The sequence below is a fragment of the Stenella coeruleoalba genome (assembly GCF_951394435.1).
Source record: "Stenella coeruleoalba genome assembly, chromosome: 1".
Classification (NCBI taxonomy): Eukaryota; Metazoa; Chordata; class Mammalia; order Artiodactyla; family Delphinidae; genus Stenella; species Stenella coeruleoalba.
Window position 1 is genome coordinate 158326840 of NC_137169.1, and position 21436 is coordinate 158348275.

General features: G+C 38.3%; 1 protein-coding gene across 1 annotated transcript in view; it reads left to right on the forward strand.

Moving 5' to 3' along the window:
* The window catches only part of LOC307198359 (UDP-N-acetylglucosamine--peptide N-acetylglucosaminyltransferase 110 kDa subunit-like), a 33578-nt gene extending 12149 nt beyond the window's left edge, over nucleotides 1-21429 (forward strand). The window contains exon 2 of the mRNA XM_079945218.1: nucleotides 16708-21429. Coding sequence (XP_079801344.1) covers nucleotides 17489-19726 — 2238 coding nt within the window. The 5' untranslated portion in view covers nucleotides 16708-17488 and the 3' untranslated portion in view covers nucleotides 19727-21429. The remainder of the gene's footprint in view (nucleotides 1-16707) is intronic.
* Nucleotides 21430-21436: the final 7 nt, after the last annotated feature.

Below are 21436 nucleotides of genomic sequence, written 5' to 3' on the forward strand. Positions count from 1 at the left end.
ATCTTATGAAGTCTATATAATCCTAATACTGAAAATAGATTAGGACTGTAAGGAAAAAGAAATTTACAGGTCAAATTTACTTGTAAATATAAAAGGAAAAATTTTAAACTATGATATTAGCTACCCAAGTTCACTAGAGTAAGAAAAAGCATGAGCAAGTTAGGTCATCCAATGAATGAAAAGGTAGTTTAATGTCAAGAATATATATCAATAGATTGAAATCACCACATTTTATTTCTTTCATCTGTCTCTTTAAAAAATGGATAAGTACTTACATTGATCTCTCTTGTACTAGGCACTGTGCTAAGTCACTTACATATTTACTCCTTTAAACCTTCTATCATCCCTGGGGGAAAGTTATATTTTGCTTCCATTTCTTAGCTAAGACTCTAACCCCCAGGAAAGTGAAGCAACATTTGTAAGTTTTTGTGGATAGTCAGTGATGGGACCAGTACAGGAACATCCAAAGTCTGTGCTTGGAAACAGTGCCCCATGTTGACACTCACATTACAGATGAAAGGAAAGGAACCATGCACTTATATTATAGATTAATACCCACATAACAGGTTAAAGGAAAAAGAAACATGTGCTTCTCTCAAAAGTTGTAAAGAAAGCATATCCATTTCTAAATATACTTCCCAATTTCTTTTGCTTGTTTTCTGACCTTTGTAGTGCATTTTGCCATGAGGAAAATTTTAATTCTTATATAATTAAATGTATCCTTTTTGTTTGTATCTTAGAAAGGTATTCCTCATGAATAATTTATTTCAAGTCTCCCAGGTTTCTGATATTTTTACAGTTTAATTATTTTTTAACTTTTAACTAGTTGCTGTATCTACAATTTAGTAATGATAGCCGTATTTTCCTACTTTTGTTGAATAATTTTTGCTACTGATCCAAAACGTGAATTTTATTTTAATCTCAATTCCCTTATGCTCTTGCATCTAATTTTAAGATGCTTCCTATTCCACTGCTTATTTTGTCTATCTAAAACAAAATGCTACCTTAAAAATAATGTAATTATAATATAATAAATGTAATTAGTAAACATAATACAATATATAATAAATAGCATAATATAAAATAACAAAATACAATTTACCATATAACAAGGTCAAAAGAGAGAAAAACTATACAATCACTTGAAATATCCCCCAAAAGATATTTTATAAAATTCAATATTCATTTGTAATTTAAAAGAAAGAATAAAATAGGGATTGATGAATGCTTCCAAAATAAGAAGAAATTATATGTCTGAAAGAGAAAGAGGTAAGTGATAGACTTTAATAACACTGGCAATAAATGCAGGACAAGATGAGGATGCCTGATATAATGTTAAAGAAAAAGTATTATGTAACATTGTTTTTGCAGCACTGATGAGTTCAGCGAAAAGAGAATCTCATAGAAAAGAGAGTCTCGTTCTTCTTAATGTATGTACACTTGTCCACTGCATGAACATAACAGCTTATTTAACCAATATGTTACTGATTTGCATCTGGATTTCTAGGTTTTCATGGAATTTTATTATGCACAATTGTTTCTAACACTAGGACTTCCTCTTATGTTTATATCTTTTGAAAGAAACAATATCTCCACAGATGATTTATCTGTGCTGGCTGCTAGCTGATTTTGGGTACTTCTCAGTTCTTCCCTTTACCTTCCTAGTCAATATGAAAACGGAAGGCAAGAAGGTCTTCTGTTTGGAGACTGTAAAGATAGATCTTGGTGATAAAGTCTTGGTCGTAAAAGCTAAAAGTATTAACCCAGAACAAAAGTTTTTCCAGCTGTAACTGTGTGTGATTCCCTTGGCTTGATTCCGTAGAGGATGTAAGACAAGACTGTAGAATCTGCCCTCAAAGTGCTTCCAGTAGGATGAGCTAAGTCAAGTAAGGTGGCATATCTAATTCAAGACAAAATATAATGTCTCCTTTTCTCTCCTGGCAAAACTTCGTGGAGTGAATGTAGAAGTCACTGTATGCTTTAACTTAAAGCAACACAATAAATCTTGTATTGGAAGGTGATTATTCTGGTCTGTTTGTGGAGATGAATTGGAAATTGTCTAGAAGAAGGAAAATTAGGTTAACCAAAGTTAAACTCATAAATAATTGAGCATTAATTAAATACCTGTGGTCTATGTTTCTCTTTGATCATAATTTCTCCCAATTTATAGACCTCTTTGATACCTGATTAATCCTTGTCAAAGATGCAGTTAACAATGATTATTACTGTGTATTAGGTTTTGCCTGGGCCCTGAAGAAACTATCCTAAATCACTAGCTATGATTGTCACTTGATTTCCTCACAGAGAACAATCAGAACTCCTTCTCTTAAGTGGCTTGGAATGTGAAACTAGTTAGTCTCTTAGATACTGTTAGAGGACCCTACCAGAGTCCATTGGTGAAAGTTTGGAAAACATTGGGCTTCTTAAAATTGATTCTTGTAGTGCTTCAGGAAAGATCACTGAACCAAAAGGATAACGGTATTTCTGGTTCTGTTGTTAGTGTTCTGCATGGAAACATTGCTGAAGCTTCTGGACTCAATTTCCTTCCCCATGTGTGAATGTCACTGAAAATATCCAACTCCATTCTATCCCCGTATAACTTCAGAAACTAAGTAAAATGAAGACTCAAAATTCATTTCAAATAATGAAATGAATATATAACGTAGAATGGAACTGGGAAAATACCTGGTTAAAATTCTGGAAAGTACCAACTATGCAATTCTGGAAAAGTTGGTTAATCTTTCTTAGTCTAATTTAATGCCCATCTCACAGGATGTTATGATGATTAATTTAATATCTTTGTATAACGTACAGTGTTATGTAATTTCTTCTTGTTTTTTCTTGAGTAAATTCATATCCTTAAGCAACTCACTGTAAACAATAGTTACTTACTTGCTTAAATTACTCTTATCTTCTATTATCAGCTGAATTGTGTCCTGCTCAAGTTAATATGTGGAAGTCTTAACCCCCAATACCTCATAATATGACTGTATTTGGAGATAAGGCCCTTAAATAGGTAACTGAGGTCAAATGAGGTCAAATGGGTGGGCTCTAATCCAATATGACTGGTGTCCTTATAAGAAGAAAATATTAGGACACAGACATGCACAGAGAGAAGACCATGTGAAGACAAAAGGAAAACATGGCACCTACAAACCAAGAAGAGATACTTGAGAAGAAATCAATCCTGCTGACACCTTACCTCAGATTTCTATCCTCTAGACCTGTGAGTGAGTAAATTTCTGTTGTTTAACCTCCTCAGTCTCTGGTACTTTGTCATGGCAGCTCTAGGAAACTAATACAACTTTTTATGGCCTCCTTGTCTCAAGTTGAAAGTTCAATATTTGGCATCACAGCTAGGAAACAAAAATATCATCTACATTCCTTGTTGTAGTCTTTCTTCCCCATTCTCATTGCTAGTAATTTCCATATTTGGGTCTGTTTTCTGTGCCTTGTAAACAGAGCGTTATGCTCAGTTCTAGTCTTACTGCTAATATACAATAAATGTGTAGATACTGAATAGATTTTGGAGAAGTGCAACATATAGTTGGTACATGTGTGTATGTGTGTGTATTCATATAATTTATACTTTTTCTCTATTTTCTTCCTTTGTTGTGAGCTAAGATTCTCTGCTTTTGTGACTAGTACTCCTGAATACCAATCCCTGAATTTAATTCACCAAAAATTGCCAAAAATAATAATAATATGGGGAAAGAGAGCGTGATAGAGGGAGAAGAACAAACAATCAGGCAAGGGCAGTACTGTGAATTATTAGGGTCTTACTAATAAGATTATGTTAGTCTAGAGGAAATGACCGTAAATATCATCAGTGAGCCCAGTTGGTCTTTACTGACTGCTAGACACATCCCTGAGTTCTGTTCTTAGTCTCCAACTGTATGATTACTACTGTCTGGAAGTATTATTTGAACAACTAAAGTCACTTAATGGAAAAGGAATATGTCTTTAGAGAATCAACAGTAATTTTTCAATCTGATTAAAAAGGACTGTTGACTGTCTGGAAACCTCAGTCATATTTGTAAGCAGGAAAGCATTGGCTATTAAAAGTGGATGATGTAAAGAGACGAGCAGAAACTTTGGCGATAGGTATACCTGGATTTAATTCTCACTTCTGCTTTACAGCTGGATAGCCTTAGGCAAGTTTCATACCTCCCTGAAATTCACTTAATTCAGTCTGTAAAATGGCATAATAACTTATTATAGCATCCTTTTAGGAATTTTAAATCAGTTATTGAAATAAAAGTACACAATATATAGACAAGTATGGATTCCTCAATAGGTGTTTGACCTTTCATTTCTCCAGTATCCCACCCCCATCAAATAAAGAAAAATACTTTTTAAAATTTACGAATATTTCATTGTTCTAAAGCTAAAGCCATAAAAATAGAAATAATCAAATGGCCTACTATCATACCATTAGAAGAAAAAAAACATAGGTGTTCATGAGAGTTCCAAATTAGATTACAAGTTTTCCCTAGGCATCTGTTTATGTATGCTATTCTGCTCTTTACAATAAATAATTAAATTTTAAAAGACTTAATTCCTCACTTTTAAGACTTTATTAGTTTACAAATTACATATCGACCTATGCTAAATTTTATACCGACCCATGCTAATGAATTCAGTACAGAAAACAAAAAACACTGCACTCAAGCAAACGACACACACACACACACACACACACACACACACACACACACACACACATATATATATATTACTTAAATGCATTTATATCCTACCATGTCTCATAAAGCATTGTGGTAACTCACCGGAATACAGACAATCAAATATAATGGCAAAAGCACTTAATATAAACAGGGCCAAGGAAACATAGACGGAAGGTGAAGAAAAGATGAGGGAAATGTGAACAGGAGGAAGTGTAGTTAATCGAGTTGTATGTTTTGACCTTAAGATTCTCTGTGGGGGAATTCCCTGGTGGCACAGTGGTTGGGAATCTGCCTGCCAGTGCAGGGGACATGGGTTCGAGCCCTGGTCTGGGAAGATCCCACGTGCTGCGGAGCAACTAAGCCTGTGTGCCACAACTACTGAGCCTGTGCTCTAGGGCCCATGGGCCACAACTACTGAAGCCCACGAGCCACAACTACTGAAGCCCCAGCGCCTAGAGCCCGTGCTCCATAACGAGAGAAGCCACAGCAATGAGGAGCCCACACACCACAATGTAGAGTAGTACCTGCTCGCCCCAACTAGAGAAAGCCCACGTGCAGCAACAAAGACCCAACACAGCCAAAAATAAATAATAAATAAATTTATTTAAAAAAAGATTCTCTGTGGATAAAACAACATGTAAATAATTGGTTACAAAGCCACATTATTTGAAGGTGCCAGACTGCACATTAACAGTCTGACACAAAGGGACAGCACAGGAAAACTATTCAAAGATAAAGATGTTTAAATCTTTGCAGTTTGAAACCTTTTAGAGCAAGTATAATGAGCTCGACACACATTTCAACACTCAACATGTTAATCACATGTTCAAAGCATGTCTCAAAGTCATAGGAAATAGTTGCTGTCTCTGTCTCTGATATGTAAAACAGATCTGTGATGTGTAAAACTCAGGAGGTATTGATATCCACTTTTTGGCATCTGAACAGGAAACAAAGTTGTTTCGCAGTGATAATAAAGAATGAAGTAAATGCAACAGTGAAATAAAAGACAAAGTACTGAGGGAATGTATTAACAAAACGAATCCAACTAAATTCTGGTGACCTCGGGCCTACGATTGTACACACTGCATGGAAATACCCCAGCCTAAATACTGGCATAGGAGGAAGGGTACTGCTAAGCCCATCACAGTATAATCCTTTTAAATGTCCCTTTCAAGGTTGTCTCCACTCAACACTGAGTATAGGAAATCTTCCCATCAGGCAGAAACACTGGCTGCCCAATGATTGACCAAGAAATTAACACACTAATGAATAAATGATGCTAATTTATTTCTATCCCTGACAACGGGAAACAGCACACACTCTGTGTCAATGGTATGTCCTCTTTCCCACTTTTCTAAATGGTCAATTATGTTTTTCCCTTCATTGCTTTATATCATGTGTGGCAGGCATGATGGGAAATGGCTACCAATGGTTCTGTTATTGATTTCTACCTTCATTTCACTGTGGCTAAAGAAGATACTTTGTATGATTTCAGTTTCTTAAAAATGTATTGGTACTTGTATTGTGGCGTAACATATGGTCTTTCCTGGAGAATGTTCCATGTGTACTTGAGAAAAATGTGTATTCTGCTGTTGTTGAGTGGTTTAATGTGTTATTCAGTCCCCCTGCCTCTCTACTGATCTTCTGTCTAGATGTGTTATCCATTATTGAAAGCAAGGTATTGATCTCCAACTATTATTTTAGAACTATCTATTTCTTCCTTCAATTCTGTCAATGTCTGCTTCACATATTTGGGGGATGTTTGGTACATATATGTTTATAATTGTTATATCTTCTTGATAGATTGAACTTGTTATCAACATATAGTGGCCTCCTTTTCCTCTTGTGATAGGTTTTGATTTAAAGTTTATTTTGTGTGATATTAACGTAGCCATCCCAGATCTATCTTCCTTCCTTCCTTCCTTCCTTCCTTCCTTCCTTCCTTTCTTTTTCTCTCTCTCTCTTTCTTTCTTTTTGTTACTATTTGCATGGGATATTTTATTCTGTGCTTTAACTTTCAACCAACTTGTGTCTCTTGGAATCAAGTGAGTTTTTTGCGGACAGCATATACTTGGATTATGGATGTTTTTAAAGTCCATTCTGCCAATATTTATCTTTTTATTGGAGAGCTTAATCCACTTACTTTTTCAAAAATTACTGATGAGGAAGAACTTAATTCTGTCTATTTCCTGGTTGTTTTCTGTACGTCTTATGCATTTTTTCCCCTCATTTACTCCATTACTGACTTCTTCTGTGCTTAGCCGATCTTGTTGTAGTGAACTCTTGATTCCTTTTTCATTTCTTTTTGCATATAGTCTATTGATATTTTCTTTGTGGTTATCAAGAAGATTACATTTACCCTTCTAAAGTTCAACCAATATCATTTGAATTGAAACCAACTTCAATAGCACACAGAAACTCTGTTCCTCTACAGTTCCATTCCTCCTCCTTACATTATTGTTGTCACAAATTACACCTTTATACTTTGTGAGCCCAATAACATGGATTTATGATTATTTTATGCATTTGTTTTTTCAATCATGTAAGAAATACAAAGTAGAGTTACAAGCCAGTAGCACAATACTGGCTTTAGTATCTGCCCATGTATTTATCTTTACTGGAGATTTCTATTTCTTTATACAGCTTTGAGTTGCTGTCTAGTGTCCTTTCATTTCAACCTGAAGGTTCAATTTAGCATTTGTCATAGGGCAGTGTTAGGAAGTTGTAAAACAAACGCCCTCAGCCTTTGTTCATCTGGGAATGTGTTAATTTCTCCCTAAGTTTTGAAGCCAGTTTGGCCAAATATAGAATTCTTGGTGGACAAATTTTTTCTTTCAGCACTTTAAATATGTCTGGCCTCTTGCTTCCGTGGTTTCAGATAGGAAATTAGCTATGAATCTTTTTGAGGATCCCTGCTTTGTAACAAATTTGTTTTTTCTTTCTCCTTTGGGAGAAAAGATTCTTTCTCTGTCTTTTGGCATCTGAGAGTTTGATTATACTGTTTCTTGTTGTGGCGTTCCTTGAGTTTCTCTTAGTCCTGAAATCAGGCAAAGATTTACAGCAACCAAACACATACTGAACCAGGGAAGAGGCAATTTGAAAACGGCAGGAAAGCTTTGTGGCATTTTTACTTGCCCTTGCCCCATCTACTGTTAGTGTAGTGATGGTCTTAAAGTGGTGGGGTCTTAATGCAGTGATAGTCTTAAAGTAGCAGCAGACCATTCCTAGTATGGGACCCTCAATCCTGCTTCAGGAGGGAGGAGAAGAAACCATACTCTCGGATTATTATGTGTATCTGTTCTAACCTGTCTGGGAGCTACCTGAAGGACTGACAGAAGATGCTTATCTCTGCCTTAGCTAACCTGGAACACAATCTGGAAAAGCAGCGGTCATTGCTCAAAAAAAGTGCAAGGTGAACTAACAAAGCACAGATGGCTGGGGCAGAAGACTGTGCATTGAAATACAATAGACCACATAAGATGCAGGAGCAAAAGTTGGGGGAGATTCTTTGGGAACTTAGAACATACAAAAAGTACACATGTGTCCAGAGAAATTAAGAAAACCACATGCATACTCAAGATAAGATGCATGTTCTGAAAACACCAGAGGAGTCTCTAAGCTTTTACCATGGGCTGAGCCCTGAACTCGGTGCAGGTCAGCTAAATGTTGAAGGAGTGATCCAGCAATCTGCACAATGGGGAGAGGTGTGTGGTTTTGAGTGTGCATGTGGATGTGCTTGTGTATATTTGTTTTTGTTTGTCTTAGGTGCAGCAATTCAAGGACATCTCTGTCAAAACATTAGCTAAACATGAACTAAAGGAACAGAGACTTCAGTGCCTCCATACGATAAGGAGTACAGTCATTGCAAAACTAGTTTGGAAAGGTCCCTAAACAAACAGACTACTACAGCCTTCAACAATCAAAAGCCCAGAAAACCCTGGGAAAGTGGGAGAATCTGATTTCCATAGACACCACATTATAATATTTGAAAGCCAAATGTTCAACCAAAAAACTCACAAGGTATACAAAGACATGGAAAAGTATGGTCCATTTAAGAAAACAAATTAATTGATGAAACCATACCTAAGGAAGCCCAGACTTTTCTCCATTGCATATTCTTGCCTCCTTTGTCATAGATTCATTGACCATAAGTGCATGGGTTTCTTTCTGGGCTCTCTATTCTGTTCCAGTGATGGATGTTTTTGTGCCGGTACCATACTGTTTTGATTGCTGTAGGTTTGTAGCACAGTCTGAAGCCAGGGAGCATGATTCCTCCAGTTGTGTTCTTCTTTCTCAAGACTGTTTTAGCTATTCAGGATCTTTTGTGTTTCCATACAAACTTTAAAATTATTTGTTCTAGGTCTGTGGAAAATGCCCTTGATATGTTGATACAGACTGCAGTGAATCCGTAGATTTCCTTGGGTATGATGGTCATTTTAACAATATTAATTCTTCCAATCCGTGACCATGGTATATCTTTCCAGCTGTTTGTGTCATCTTTCATTTCTTTTATGAGTGTCATATAGTTTCCTGGGTACAGGTCTTTTACCTCCTTAGGCAGGTTTATTCTTATGTATTTTATTCTTTTTTATGCGATTGTAAATGGGATTGTTTCCTTAATTTCTCTTTCTGATAGTTCACTGTTAGTGTATAGAAATACAAAATTTATATATAGAAATCTATTGTATCCTGCAAATTTACCAAGTTCATGTTTGAGCTCGAATAGTTTTTTGATGGTGTCTTTCAGATTTTCTATGTATCATGCCATCTGCAAACAGTGACAGTTTTACTTTTTCCTTTCCATTTTGGAGTCCTTTTATTTATTTATTTTTTCTTGTCTGATTGCTGTGGCTAGGAATTCCAAAACTCTGTTCAATAAAAGTGGTGAGAGTGGGCATCCTTGTCTTGTTCCTGATCTTAGGGGAAATGCTTTCAGCTTTTCACCATTGAGTATGTTAGCTATGGGCTTGTCATATATGGCCTTTATTATGTTGAGGTATGTTCCCTCTATGCCCACTTCCTGGAGAGTTTTTACCATGAATGGATATTTAATTTTTTCAAAAGCTTTTTCTGCATCTATTGAGATGATCGTATGGTTTTTAGTCTTCAATTTGTTACTGTGATGATAAGAGACCTAAGACAGCTACAGAGGCTAAGTGACCTTTCCTTCCCTGAATGGGTAGGTATCCTTGTTCTGCCTTCTAATTGAGTTAGTATCTGAGTAAAGAACTGCCAGGTGTCATTTAGTTCACAATACACTGCTGTGGCAATATAGAAATGAATTTGCCTAAGTCATTTGGCTTTTCTCAATTATAGTAAATGAATATACTGAATGAATACTTCAACTTAAGGAAATGTTCTTAAAAATATATTAATGTAGGCAACTTCAGTGGAGAACTGAAAACAAAACAAAACATTCAGGTAAAGGGTTGAAATAAAAGTACACTCAGTTGTATCCAGTTTCCTCTTGTAAATCTCTCTTTTTAATTTAAGTGGACAGTCACTTGAGAATATCTGACTTGGGGCTAAGGAAATCTAAGCCTTCTTGGCCACACTGTATTCTCTTATGTCATTTACTAAAGACACCAGTTGGGTTGCTGAAAACAGAGTGGGAAAAATCAGTCCCTCACATCCAAAGTGCGGCTCTTGAAAATATGTGGGTTGTTGTAGTTATTTTGCTCTTCTGGCCTCAGAAGTTCTAATCTTAACCTTAGCCCCTCATGGAGAGAGACTTTGTAAACCAATTCCCACATTACTCATTATGTGACTGTTGAAAAAGAGAAACCCAGCTCTTTTCCTGTGCTTTCAACCAGTTGTCTTCTTCAAAAATCTGTTTGGATTGTTATACCGTAATCTTGCCTGGCAAGGGACTTACGGGAAGGTTCTTATTGTTGGAAAGTTTGGTGCCAGTATCTGCAAAGAAAGAAGAAAGATGTGTTTATCAATCATTCCAATAGTGAAGCTGTGTGAAAGCAACTTTTGAAAAAGTTAATCTGTCAGAGTTTAGCCGTATTATTACATTTTATTTTATTCATTGAAAATAAATAATTATCAATGAATCCTTTCTAGATTTTCTAGTTTCCCAAAGTTCCCTGTATTCACATTCTAAGAGGAAAAATGGTATTTTAAGTCACTGCTCTCCACCTTATAGTATTTATAATCACTCCTCGTGACCTCTTCCTTCCAAGAAACGTGATCCTGAGAAGTGTCCTTTGTCTGTCTTTGTGGAATAAGTGATGAGGATGCATCCTGGAGACCTGTGAGATGTTTAACTTGTGGCATAATGAAACTAGGATGGAGAGTTCTGGAAAGATCTGGAAAGGTGGCTGGTAGAGTGTGGCCAGATGTGGGAGAAGAGAGACGTACAGAGAGAGGGAGAGGAAATTTTCAGAGGGAGAAAATGAAACAAATAATTAAATAAGTTTTGTTGTGTGGTGTGGGATGCAAGCCTTTCTCTCCCCCTTTCCTTTACAATGTCTTTGTTAAAGACTGTGTTTTTCATTAGTTTTACTAAGATAGAATTTGCCATTTTGTTTGGATACTGAGAATGGAAACAGTTACATTTGGGTTATCTCTGACTATCTTTAAGGAAGAACATAAATATTGGCCACACTATAGCACACGGTATCACCATGCCTTTTTTGTTCTCTGTTCATATATCTAAGTCCTCTTCTTTCTTTAAGGTCAATCTCAAATCTCATCTGAAATGTACATTTATTGATAGATTCAACCCATAATGAACTGTCCCTTCTTTGTCCTCCTTAGGCTCTGATTATTTATAAAAACTCATTTTTGAACTTAGAAACTGTCCAATATGATATATTAGTTATTTCACCAGCATATGTTATATCCTCAACACAATTATATGCTTTTGTGGGGCTTTTGTGGGGCTGGGATCATACATTCTGTAATTTTTCTCAGTACTTACACTTTGATAAAAAGCACATTCATTCATCTAAACATCATTTATTGGGTGTTAATTAAATATCTCAACTCAGTAAATATTGTTTGAATGAATGCATGCATGAATGAGGGAGTATGCAATAGGTAGCCTAATGTACCGCCCAATGTGAAAAAAACAAAAACATAAACAAAAAAGCAAGCCAAAAAGTGGACCAGGACTTTCTGTAAAATATCCTGCTTTTTGTTGGACGATGCCATGAAAATCAAGATGCTCCTGAAAGGTCTTAATAGCTGACCAAGAATAGTAAACAATTGAAATTCTCTCAGGCTTCTTCAACCCTATCACTGGACACATTTATACCTCTCAGGAATGGTATTAAAAGAAGAGATTAATAAAGCTTTTATAGATGAGTTGATAAATCTCTAAAGATTTAAGTCTTCATTGCCTCCTAGGTTTTCTCTATTTTGGGTTTCCAAAAGATTTCAATAAACCACAGGATAATTAAAAATTAGACATTATCTTTCTTACCTTCACGTTTTTTGATGGTAAACACCTTTTTATTGTCTCCATAGTGCTGCCCAGTTTCCACCAGTACAGTACTTAAGTGAATTTTGCTCTGGATGGTGGGATATATAAGATGTAAACGAATTGTTTGTATATGTTTTAGAATTCTTCAAAAGGGCCTGGCCATGGAAATGCATTGAATATTACTTAAATAACTAAAGTAACTTCCTCAGAATTATTATTCTATTCTGGTTAGGATACTATCTGCTCTGGTTTGTTAAAATTTCCCTTTAGAGTGGTTTTAATTTTGTTTCTGATAGGGTCCTAGGATTTATTGCCAAACCCATCCTGCATCTGTTTTTCTTTGAATTACTCTCCTTGCAGTTTCTGATTCATACAGGGCCTTACAGGTAGTGACAACCTGGCCATCACAACGCTGGGAAGGACAGGCCTACTTTTCAGAGGTGTTGATGTTTTCTGTACCTGAAGGTTTTCAAGAGATATCAATCTTCCTCACGACCGCCCTTGGCCCTCTTAATGGACTAAGCAGTTCCTCATGAAATTTCTGTAGGATATCTGTACCAACTTCTCAATATTGTTCCATCCTGAGTCTAAATTCCTGGCCTCAGGGTAATGTTAGATTTCTAGCTCCAGCTCCTATTTACATAAGGCCTATACTAAGGAACGGAACCCACAGACATCAGTCCGCTCTTCTTTCTCTGGATTTAATTTCTCTGTTACTTTCTGAAACATGCAGGCGTTCCTTTCTTTCTTTTAATCTCAGCTATGTGCTTTTAACTTTTTCAAAATTGACCCAGAATTTACATGTGTCTCCAGTAAGAGTACATTAAATTGAGCTTAGTCTGCTATTCTACTGGCATATTTGAAATCCAGATAATTTGCTACTTAACTGGATTCAATGACCTGTATATTTCAGGCATCTAAAACTCACCATGTTCCAAATTTCCCTCCTTATAGTTAGTAATTTTCTTGGGAATCTGGATGACATTAAATGGAATAAAGTTAGTGAGTGGCCCAGGAATGCCTGAAAGTTCGTTTGTCAGAGTGGCCAGGGAAAGTTAATCAAGGAAGAAAAGCAAATGAAAAACAGAATCACATTATTATGGCTGAGTTTACTCCCAGGATTCCATGCAGAGCTCTCTGTAGAGTTGGGCTGGGTTATAACTTATGCCAGAGCTCTATGTGGGGCTGACACCATCTCATGCCAAGCTCTCAGTTCTGGGCTAATGTCATCTCTGGTCCACTCTGCGGAGTGGAAACTTTGGAGGAATGGCCAATGTGTTCCGCGGCGCAGGAAGAGGGAAATTGTGAATGTGACTTTCTAAATTGTGGAGGAACTAACCACTGTAAATGTGCCTTGAACTATGTTGTTTAATTTGACCAGTCAGATCAATGACTTTCCCCTTGAATGAAATGCTGCTACGTATATGAGCAGAAAAACAAAACTGGTATAAGGAATAGATAGCTAGTGGGAAGCAGCTGCATAGCACAGGGAGATGCGCTTGGTGCTTTGTGACCACCTAGAGGGGTGGGATAGGGAGGGTGGGAGGGAGGGAGATGCAAGAGGGAAGAGATATGGGGACATATGTATAACTGATTTACTTTGTTATAAAGCAGGAACTAACACACCATTGTAAAGCAATTATACTCCAATAAAGATGTTTAAAAAAAACTGGTATAAGGAGATGGAGAGACTGGGAGTCTTATTTTCCCACCAATTAACTTTGCCTCTGACCATGACCTTCCCATTGAGGCTCCTAGACCTTGGGGATGATCGCAGCCCCTTGGGTTGGGTGACGGCAACCCCATCTTCACTAGAACCTCTATAGTTAACTTTGATTTTTCCCACTCCGTCTATCCATCCCATGTATGCAGTCAGACATTTGATCTTGAACTTTTCCTGACAAAATATGCTTGAATATAACCATTTCTTTTCACTCCCACTGCTACTGCTATTGTCACTGCCTTAACTAGGTCTTTATCTTTAAGTTCTTTATATAAATATATAAATATCTATATAAATATAATACACAAATAAATAAAATATATTAATTCTGATGATTTTAAAGTCTTTTCTTGATAGACTTTTCCTGATAAAGATACACAGTATCTTATATAAATATTTTTGTATTATCTGTTCTTTTCTTAGAATTTTAGTCATATGATTCTATCTCTTGGTTTGTCTAGAACTTCTTGATTGAATGCTGGCTATTTTATTTGGCTTTTTTTGTTTTTCTCAGTGTAAACGTTGTTTTGCTTCAAAATATTTTATGCTACCTGGCAGTAGCAAATCTTCAAATTCCAATTTTTTAAATGCTTTCAAATATCAATACTATAGGTGTCACAAAATCTAGAAAAATGACATTTAAAAATTAACTACTGCCACATGTGTCTCTATAAAACTTTTCCCCCACTCTTTTAGCTATATATTCTTTAACTGCCTCCTCATACGACAGTTTATGTATTTTCGAAATAAAATTTTAAGAAATAAACTTTGTAGTTTTTAGACATAGATTTCTTGTAACATGGTTGATTAGAATTTGCTTCTAGTTATTAATAGTTTAGAAAAGTTTATTTCAGTTTCACAATTTATTATTGATAATGTCACATTAATTTTCATTGTTAACTTTGAGAAAACCTCTATGGATTACTTCCTCATAAATATTTACTATTATAAATGCATTACTGATTTCAGTACTGCTATAGGTTTGTGCATTACAGGAATTCTGATAAAATACTCATTCACACCATTCCATTACACACATTGTTGATGGAGTATATTCTTTTATTTATTTATTTATTTTTGGCTGTGTTGGGTCTTCGTTGCGGTGCACAGGCTTCTCATTGCGGTGGCTTCTCTTGTTGCAGAGCACGGGCACTAGGCACGCAGGCTTCAGTAGTTGTGGCTCGCAGGCTCAGTAGTCGTGGCTCACGGGCTCTAGAGCGCAGGTTCCGTAGTTGTGGCACACCGGCTTAGTTGCTCCGTGGCATGTGGGATCTTCCTGGACCAGGGCTCAAACCCTTGTCCCCTGCATTGGCAGGTGGCTTCTTAACCACTGTGCTATCAGGGAAGCCCCTGGAGTATATTCTTGACAGAAGAAAATTTCCGTTTTGACTAAGCATTGATGAGAACTGAATCTTTGACTTATCTTTCACATGCCTGATGATTGAAATAATTTTCCACAGAATAGCTTCTGGTTTTGTACTTTTCAGTTCTTTTTATCTTCTTCAAACACACATGCTTTGAGAGCTGTGAAGTGCAAGACATGGCAATATTGTAAGGTGGTTTTTGTCCTTATGCTTCTGTGTCTTGTGCTAGTTAAGTCAGTAGAGTAGTCAGTATGAGTACTGGAAGTTATTCCTGTAATGGGATAGTATATAGTCAATTACATATGGCGTTGTCTGAAAATCACATAATAGCCTCACTTAAAACATCTCCTTAGGGCTTCCCTAGTGACACAGTGCTTGAGAGTCCACCTGCCGACGCAGGGGACACAGGTTCATGTCCTGGTCCGGGAAGATCCCACATGCCGCGGAGCGGCTAGCCCCGTGAGCCACGGCCGCTGAGCCTGTGCGTCCAGAGCCTGTGCTCCACAACGGGAGAGGCCACAACAGTGAGAGGCCCGCGTACCACAGAAAAAATAAAACCTCCTTAGCCAGATTTCAAAAAAGCCTGTGGTCATTCCAGTATGATCCAACATAGCGGAATATGATAGAAGGAAAATTGGCAAAGAAAGAGACACTGGTCTTACCTGATGGAAGTTAAAATATCTCACTTTTGACAATTTTGCAAAAACCTATAATTCCATGAACTAATTTCTAGGGTTCTTCATAGGACCTAAAAAGGAACCCATAGAGTTGTGGAACAACAATAGAAGCTGCTGTGATGAGAAGCCCGGGCACCGCAACAGAGTAGCCCCCGCTCGCCGCAACTAGAGAAAGTCTGCACGCAGCATTGAAGACCCAACGCAGCCAAAATAAAAATAAATAAATAAAGATAAATAAATTTATTTTAAAAAAAGTAATACTCAGGTTTGAGGCATGAGAAATATGATGAGGAGAAATTAGCTAATCCTTTCAGAACTTTTAAAATATCAAACTCAGTCTCTAAGATTTTAGCATTATATACAACATCGGTTACTTATTAGTGGTTTGGGAAGGCCAATTTAAAATTTTCTGATCTTACTGTATTGAAATTCACAGCCCTAATGTTTTCCACATTGACTATATGAATGATGAAGTAAAGTCAATCATGTATTTCCTTTCCAACTGGACAGAAAACAAAATTTTAAAAAGTGTTTGGACTACTGACTTTTGATTTCTTCTAAGGCAAGTATATAGGTAATTTTTATTCCCTGATTAGGAGAAAAATGGTGGAAGAGGGCAGGGTTAAGAATTAAGATTTCAAGAGCATGAGAGGTAGATGGCCAACCAGAGTTCCTAAGTTTCGGTGCCTATAACTGTTGCCGCTGCTTAAGCCTGCCAAAGCGGTGGTACGTCTGCTGCCCTCATATTTCCTACCTCTAGAAACATTCTTGCCAGTAGTGGCGGCAGGGGGACTCAATTACCCCCTTTTCTCACTCTCTCCAGAAGCTCCAGATGGCGTCTTCTGTGGGCAATGTGGCCGACAGCACAGAACCAACGAAACGTATGCTTTCCTTCCAAGGGTTAGCTGAGTTGGCACATCGAGAATATCAGGCAGGAAATTTTGAGGCAGCTGAGAGACACTGCATGCAGCTGTGGAGACAAGAGCCAGACAATACTGGAGTACTTTTATTACTTTCATCTCTACACTTCCAGTGTCGAAGGCTGGACAAATCTGCCCACTTTAGTACTCTGGCAATTAAACAGAACCCTCTTCTGGCAGAAGCCTATTCGAATTTGGGGAATGTGTACAAGGAAAGAGGGCAGTTGCAGGAAGCAACTGAGCATTACCGGCATGCATTGCATCTCAAACCAGATTTCATCAGTGGTTATATTAACCTGGCAGCTGCTTTGGTAGCAGCAGGCGACATGGAAGGGGCAGTACAAGCTTATGTCTCTGCTATTCAGTGCAATCCTGATGTGTACTGTGTTCGCAGTGACCTGGGGAACCTGCTCAAAGCCCTGGGTCGCTTGGAAGGAGCCAAGGCATGTTATTTGAAAGCAATGGAGATGCAACCGAACTTTGCGGTAGCTTGGAGTAATCTTGGCTGTGTTTTCAATGCACAAGGGGAGATTTGCCTTGCAATTCATCACTTTGAAAAGGCTGTCACCCTTGACCCCAATTTTCTGGATGCTTATATCAACTTAGGAAATGTCTTCAAAGAGGCACGGATTTTTCACAGAGCTGTGGCAGCTTACCTTTGTGCCCTAAGCTTGAGCCCAAATCATGCAGTGGTACATGCCAACCTGGCTTGTGTATACTATGAGCGTAGGCCTGATAGATCTGGCAATAGACACCTACAGGCGAGCTATTGAATTGCAACCACATTTCCCTGATGCTTACTGCAACCTAGCCAACGCTCTGGAAGAGAAGGGCAGTGTTGCTGAAGCAGAAGATTGTTATAATACAGCTCTGCGGCTGTGTCCCACCCATGCAGACTCTCTGAATAACCTAGCCAATATCAAAGGAGACCAGGGAAACATTGAAGAGGCAGTTCGCTTGTATTGTAAAGCATTAGAAGTCTTCCCAGAGTTTGCTGTTGCCCATTCAAATTTAGCAAGTGTATTGCAGAAGCAGGGAAAACTGCAGGAAGCTCTGATGCATTATAAGGAGGCTGTTCGAATCAGTCCTACCTTTGCTGATGCCTACTGTAACATGGGAAACACTCTAAAGGAGATGCAAGATGTTCAGGGAGTCTTGCAGTGTTATACTCGTGCCATTCAGATTAACCCTGCATTTGCGGATGCCCACAGCAGTCTGGCTTCCATTCACAAGTATTCAGGGAATATTCCAGAAGCAATTGCTTCTTATCACACTGCTCTGAAGCTTGAACCTGATTTTCCCGACGCTTATTGTGATTTGGCTCATTGCCTGCAGATTGTCTGTGATTGGACAGACTATGATGAGCGAATGAAGAAGTTGGTCAGCATTGTGGCTGACCAGCTGGAGAAGAATAGGTTGCCTTCTGTGCAGCCTCATCATAGTATGCTGTATCCTCTTTCTCATGGCTTCAGGAAGGCTATTGCTGAGAGCCATGGGAACCTCTGCTTGGATGAGATCAATGTCCTTCATAAACCACCATATGAACATCCAAAAGACTTGAAGCTCAGTGATGGTCGACTGCGTGTAGGATACGTGAGTTCTGACTTTGGGAATCATCCTACTTCTCATCTTATGCAGTCTATTCCAGGCATGCACAATCCTGATAAATTTGAGGTATTCTGTTATGCCCTGAGCCCAGATGATGACACAAACTTCCGAGCAAAGGTGATGGCAGAAGCCCATCATTTCATTGATCTTTCTCAGATTCCATGCAATGGGAAAGCAGCTGATCGCATCCATCAAGATGGTATACACATCCTTGTAAATATGAATGGTTATACCAGGGGTGCTCGAAATGAACTCTTTGCTCTCAGGCCAGCTCCTATTCAGGCAATGTGGCTGGGCTACCCTGGGACCAGTGGCGTGCTTTTCATGGATTATATCATCACTGATCAGGAAACTTCACCTGCTGAAGTTGCTGAGCAGTATTCTGAGAAACTGGCTTATATGCCCCATACTTTCTTTATTGGTGATCATGCTAATATGTTCCCTCACCTGAAGAAGAAAGCAGTCATCGATTTTAAGTCCAATGGGCACATTTATGACAATCGGATTGTGCTGAATGGCATCGACCTCAAAGCATTTCTTGATAGTCTCCCAGATGTGCAAATTGTCAAGATGAAATGTCCTGATGGAGGAGACAATGCAGACAGCAGTAATACAGCTCTTAATATGCCTGTCATTCCTATGAATACTATTGCAGAGGCAGTTATTGAAATGATTAACAGAGGACAAATTCAGATAACAATTAATGGATTCAGTCTTAGCAATGGACTGGCAACTACCCAGATCAACATTAAGGCTGCCACTGGAGAGGAGGTTCCCTGTACCATTATTGTAACCACACGTCCTCAGTACGGGTTACCGGAAGATGCCATTGTGTACTGTAACTTCAATCAGTTATATAAAATTGACCCATCTACTTTGCAGATGTGGGCAAATATTCTGAAGCGTGTTCCCAATAGTGTACTGTGGCTGTTGCGTTTTCCAGCAGTAGGAGAACCTAATATTCAACAGTACGCACAAAATATGGGCCTTCCCCAGAACTGTATCATTTTTTCACCTGTTGCTCCTAAAGGGGAACATGTTCGGAGAGGCCAGCTGGCTGATGTCTGCTTGGACACTCCACTCTGTAATGGACACACCACAGGGATGGATGTCCTTTGGTCAGGGACACCCATGGTGACTATGCCAGGAGAGACTCTTGCTTCCCGAGTTGCAGCTTCCCAGCTCACTTGTTTAGGCTGTCTTGAGCTTATTGCTAAAAATAGACAAGAATATGAAGACATAGCTGTGAAACTGGGAACTGATCTAGAATACCTGAAGAAAATTCGTGGCAGTCTGGAAGCAGAGAACATCTAGCCCTCTGTTCAACACCAAACAATACACAATGGAACTAGAGCGGCTCTATCTACAGATGTGGGAGCATTATGCAGCTGGCAACAAACCTGATCACATGATTAAGCCTGTTGAAGTCACTGAGTCGGCCTAAATAATGACTGTGTGCACAGGAGAATTACCCCTGTACCTGAGCCTCAACCTTCTGGGGGAAAGGGAACTACTTTTTCCCTATCTGTACAATACCATGCTGCAGATGGGTGACAGACAATGATAAGAAATAGCACAGCCAGACTTGCTTCCTGCATGATCATGATAGGGAGAGACACAAGAGGTGGGAAACTGCTGTTCCACAAGGAGTCTCCATAGAATTTTGCAGCAGCCAGGTGTCTGGAAGGTCTGGAAGGTAAGTCTGGAAGGTCTGATCTCCCTTGGTCTTCCATGGGATGGATGGTTAGTGTGGAAGGGAGATAGAGATTGCCCAGCCGTTCTGTGATTATTATGGATTGATTGAGTCTTCTGAATTATATTTTTCTTTATATTTTGGGTATTGGAGCTTTTTAAAACGTTTGGTTTCAGGTATTTTTATTCATGTGAAGTGTATATGATTCTCTTGAGATAAGGTTTTAAGCTAAAATATTCCCTGTTTCAGTTTCTGAACTCTACAGATAAATGGGGACTTTGCTGGTGTAGTCTTTTTATAGGTTTTATAAACCACTTGAGGCTATATCAGTCATTTTAGTGTCTGACATAATGTTTGGAACTATTAGTGCTTTGTTGGTTTATAGATGATGGCTTAAATTCTTTTCCTGGTCCATTTCCTTCTTCCCTTCCCCCCACTTTAAAAATTCTCCTGTAACTTGGCTAACAAAAAACCAAGTCTGATTCAAAACCTCCCAGACTGTTTCTCTTAAACACATCATCTGGTGCCAAATGAAGATTCTTAGGAGTGATTATTAATTACGAAGGGCACAGTTGTGGTACTGTCACTGATGATAATAATAATGGATTTTTGGCCTAGAGTTTTGACCTATTTCACCAGTGTTTTACCGTTGACTGCCCCTCTATGCTGCTTCCAAAAATGATAGTGTGGGGTAAGATTTTTACTTTCATTTCTAAAGTTTTTTTTTTTAAGTGAGTCCTGTTCTTCCTTTTTCTTTCAGCAGAAATGAAATCCCAGGTAAGTATAAGTATTCAAATATTTGATCAGTAAGTCACAGTTATCTCCAGTACATTAAATAAAATTCATCAAAAAACATGCTATAGGTAAAAAGCTCTGAAGGACCAGCTATGTGTATGATAATTATGTTTCAGACCTTCTAGGGTGTTATATATAATAACTTGCCTTCTGGACGTGGTCTTGAAGTCTTTATGGATTCAGCCTCAGTAGTAGCGAACTGCACTGCTACTTGGTTTGGAGTACAAATTAGACTTTAGCCCTCCTGGAAGTTGAGTTTCTGGTATTGAAAACCATAGGAATGAAATTATTGTATTTCAACAAAGGATCGAGGGCTTGAGGCTTAAACAAGGCAACATATGTGTGGGAAGCAGTCAGCCTTGAGAGCAGGCTACGGACATGCCAGGCATGCGGCCGCTGCTCGAAGGGACTGTCCCTACTTGTTCCCCTCCTTGTTCCATTCCATGGGAGATAAATCACCAGGGCCCAGAGATCAGAAAGAATGTAAAATGAGACAAGCAAAGCTGTCTCCCGCCTGCACATGCAGGTTATTTTTG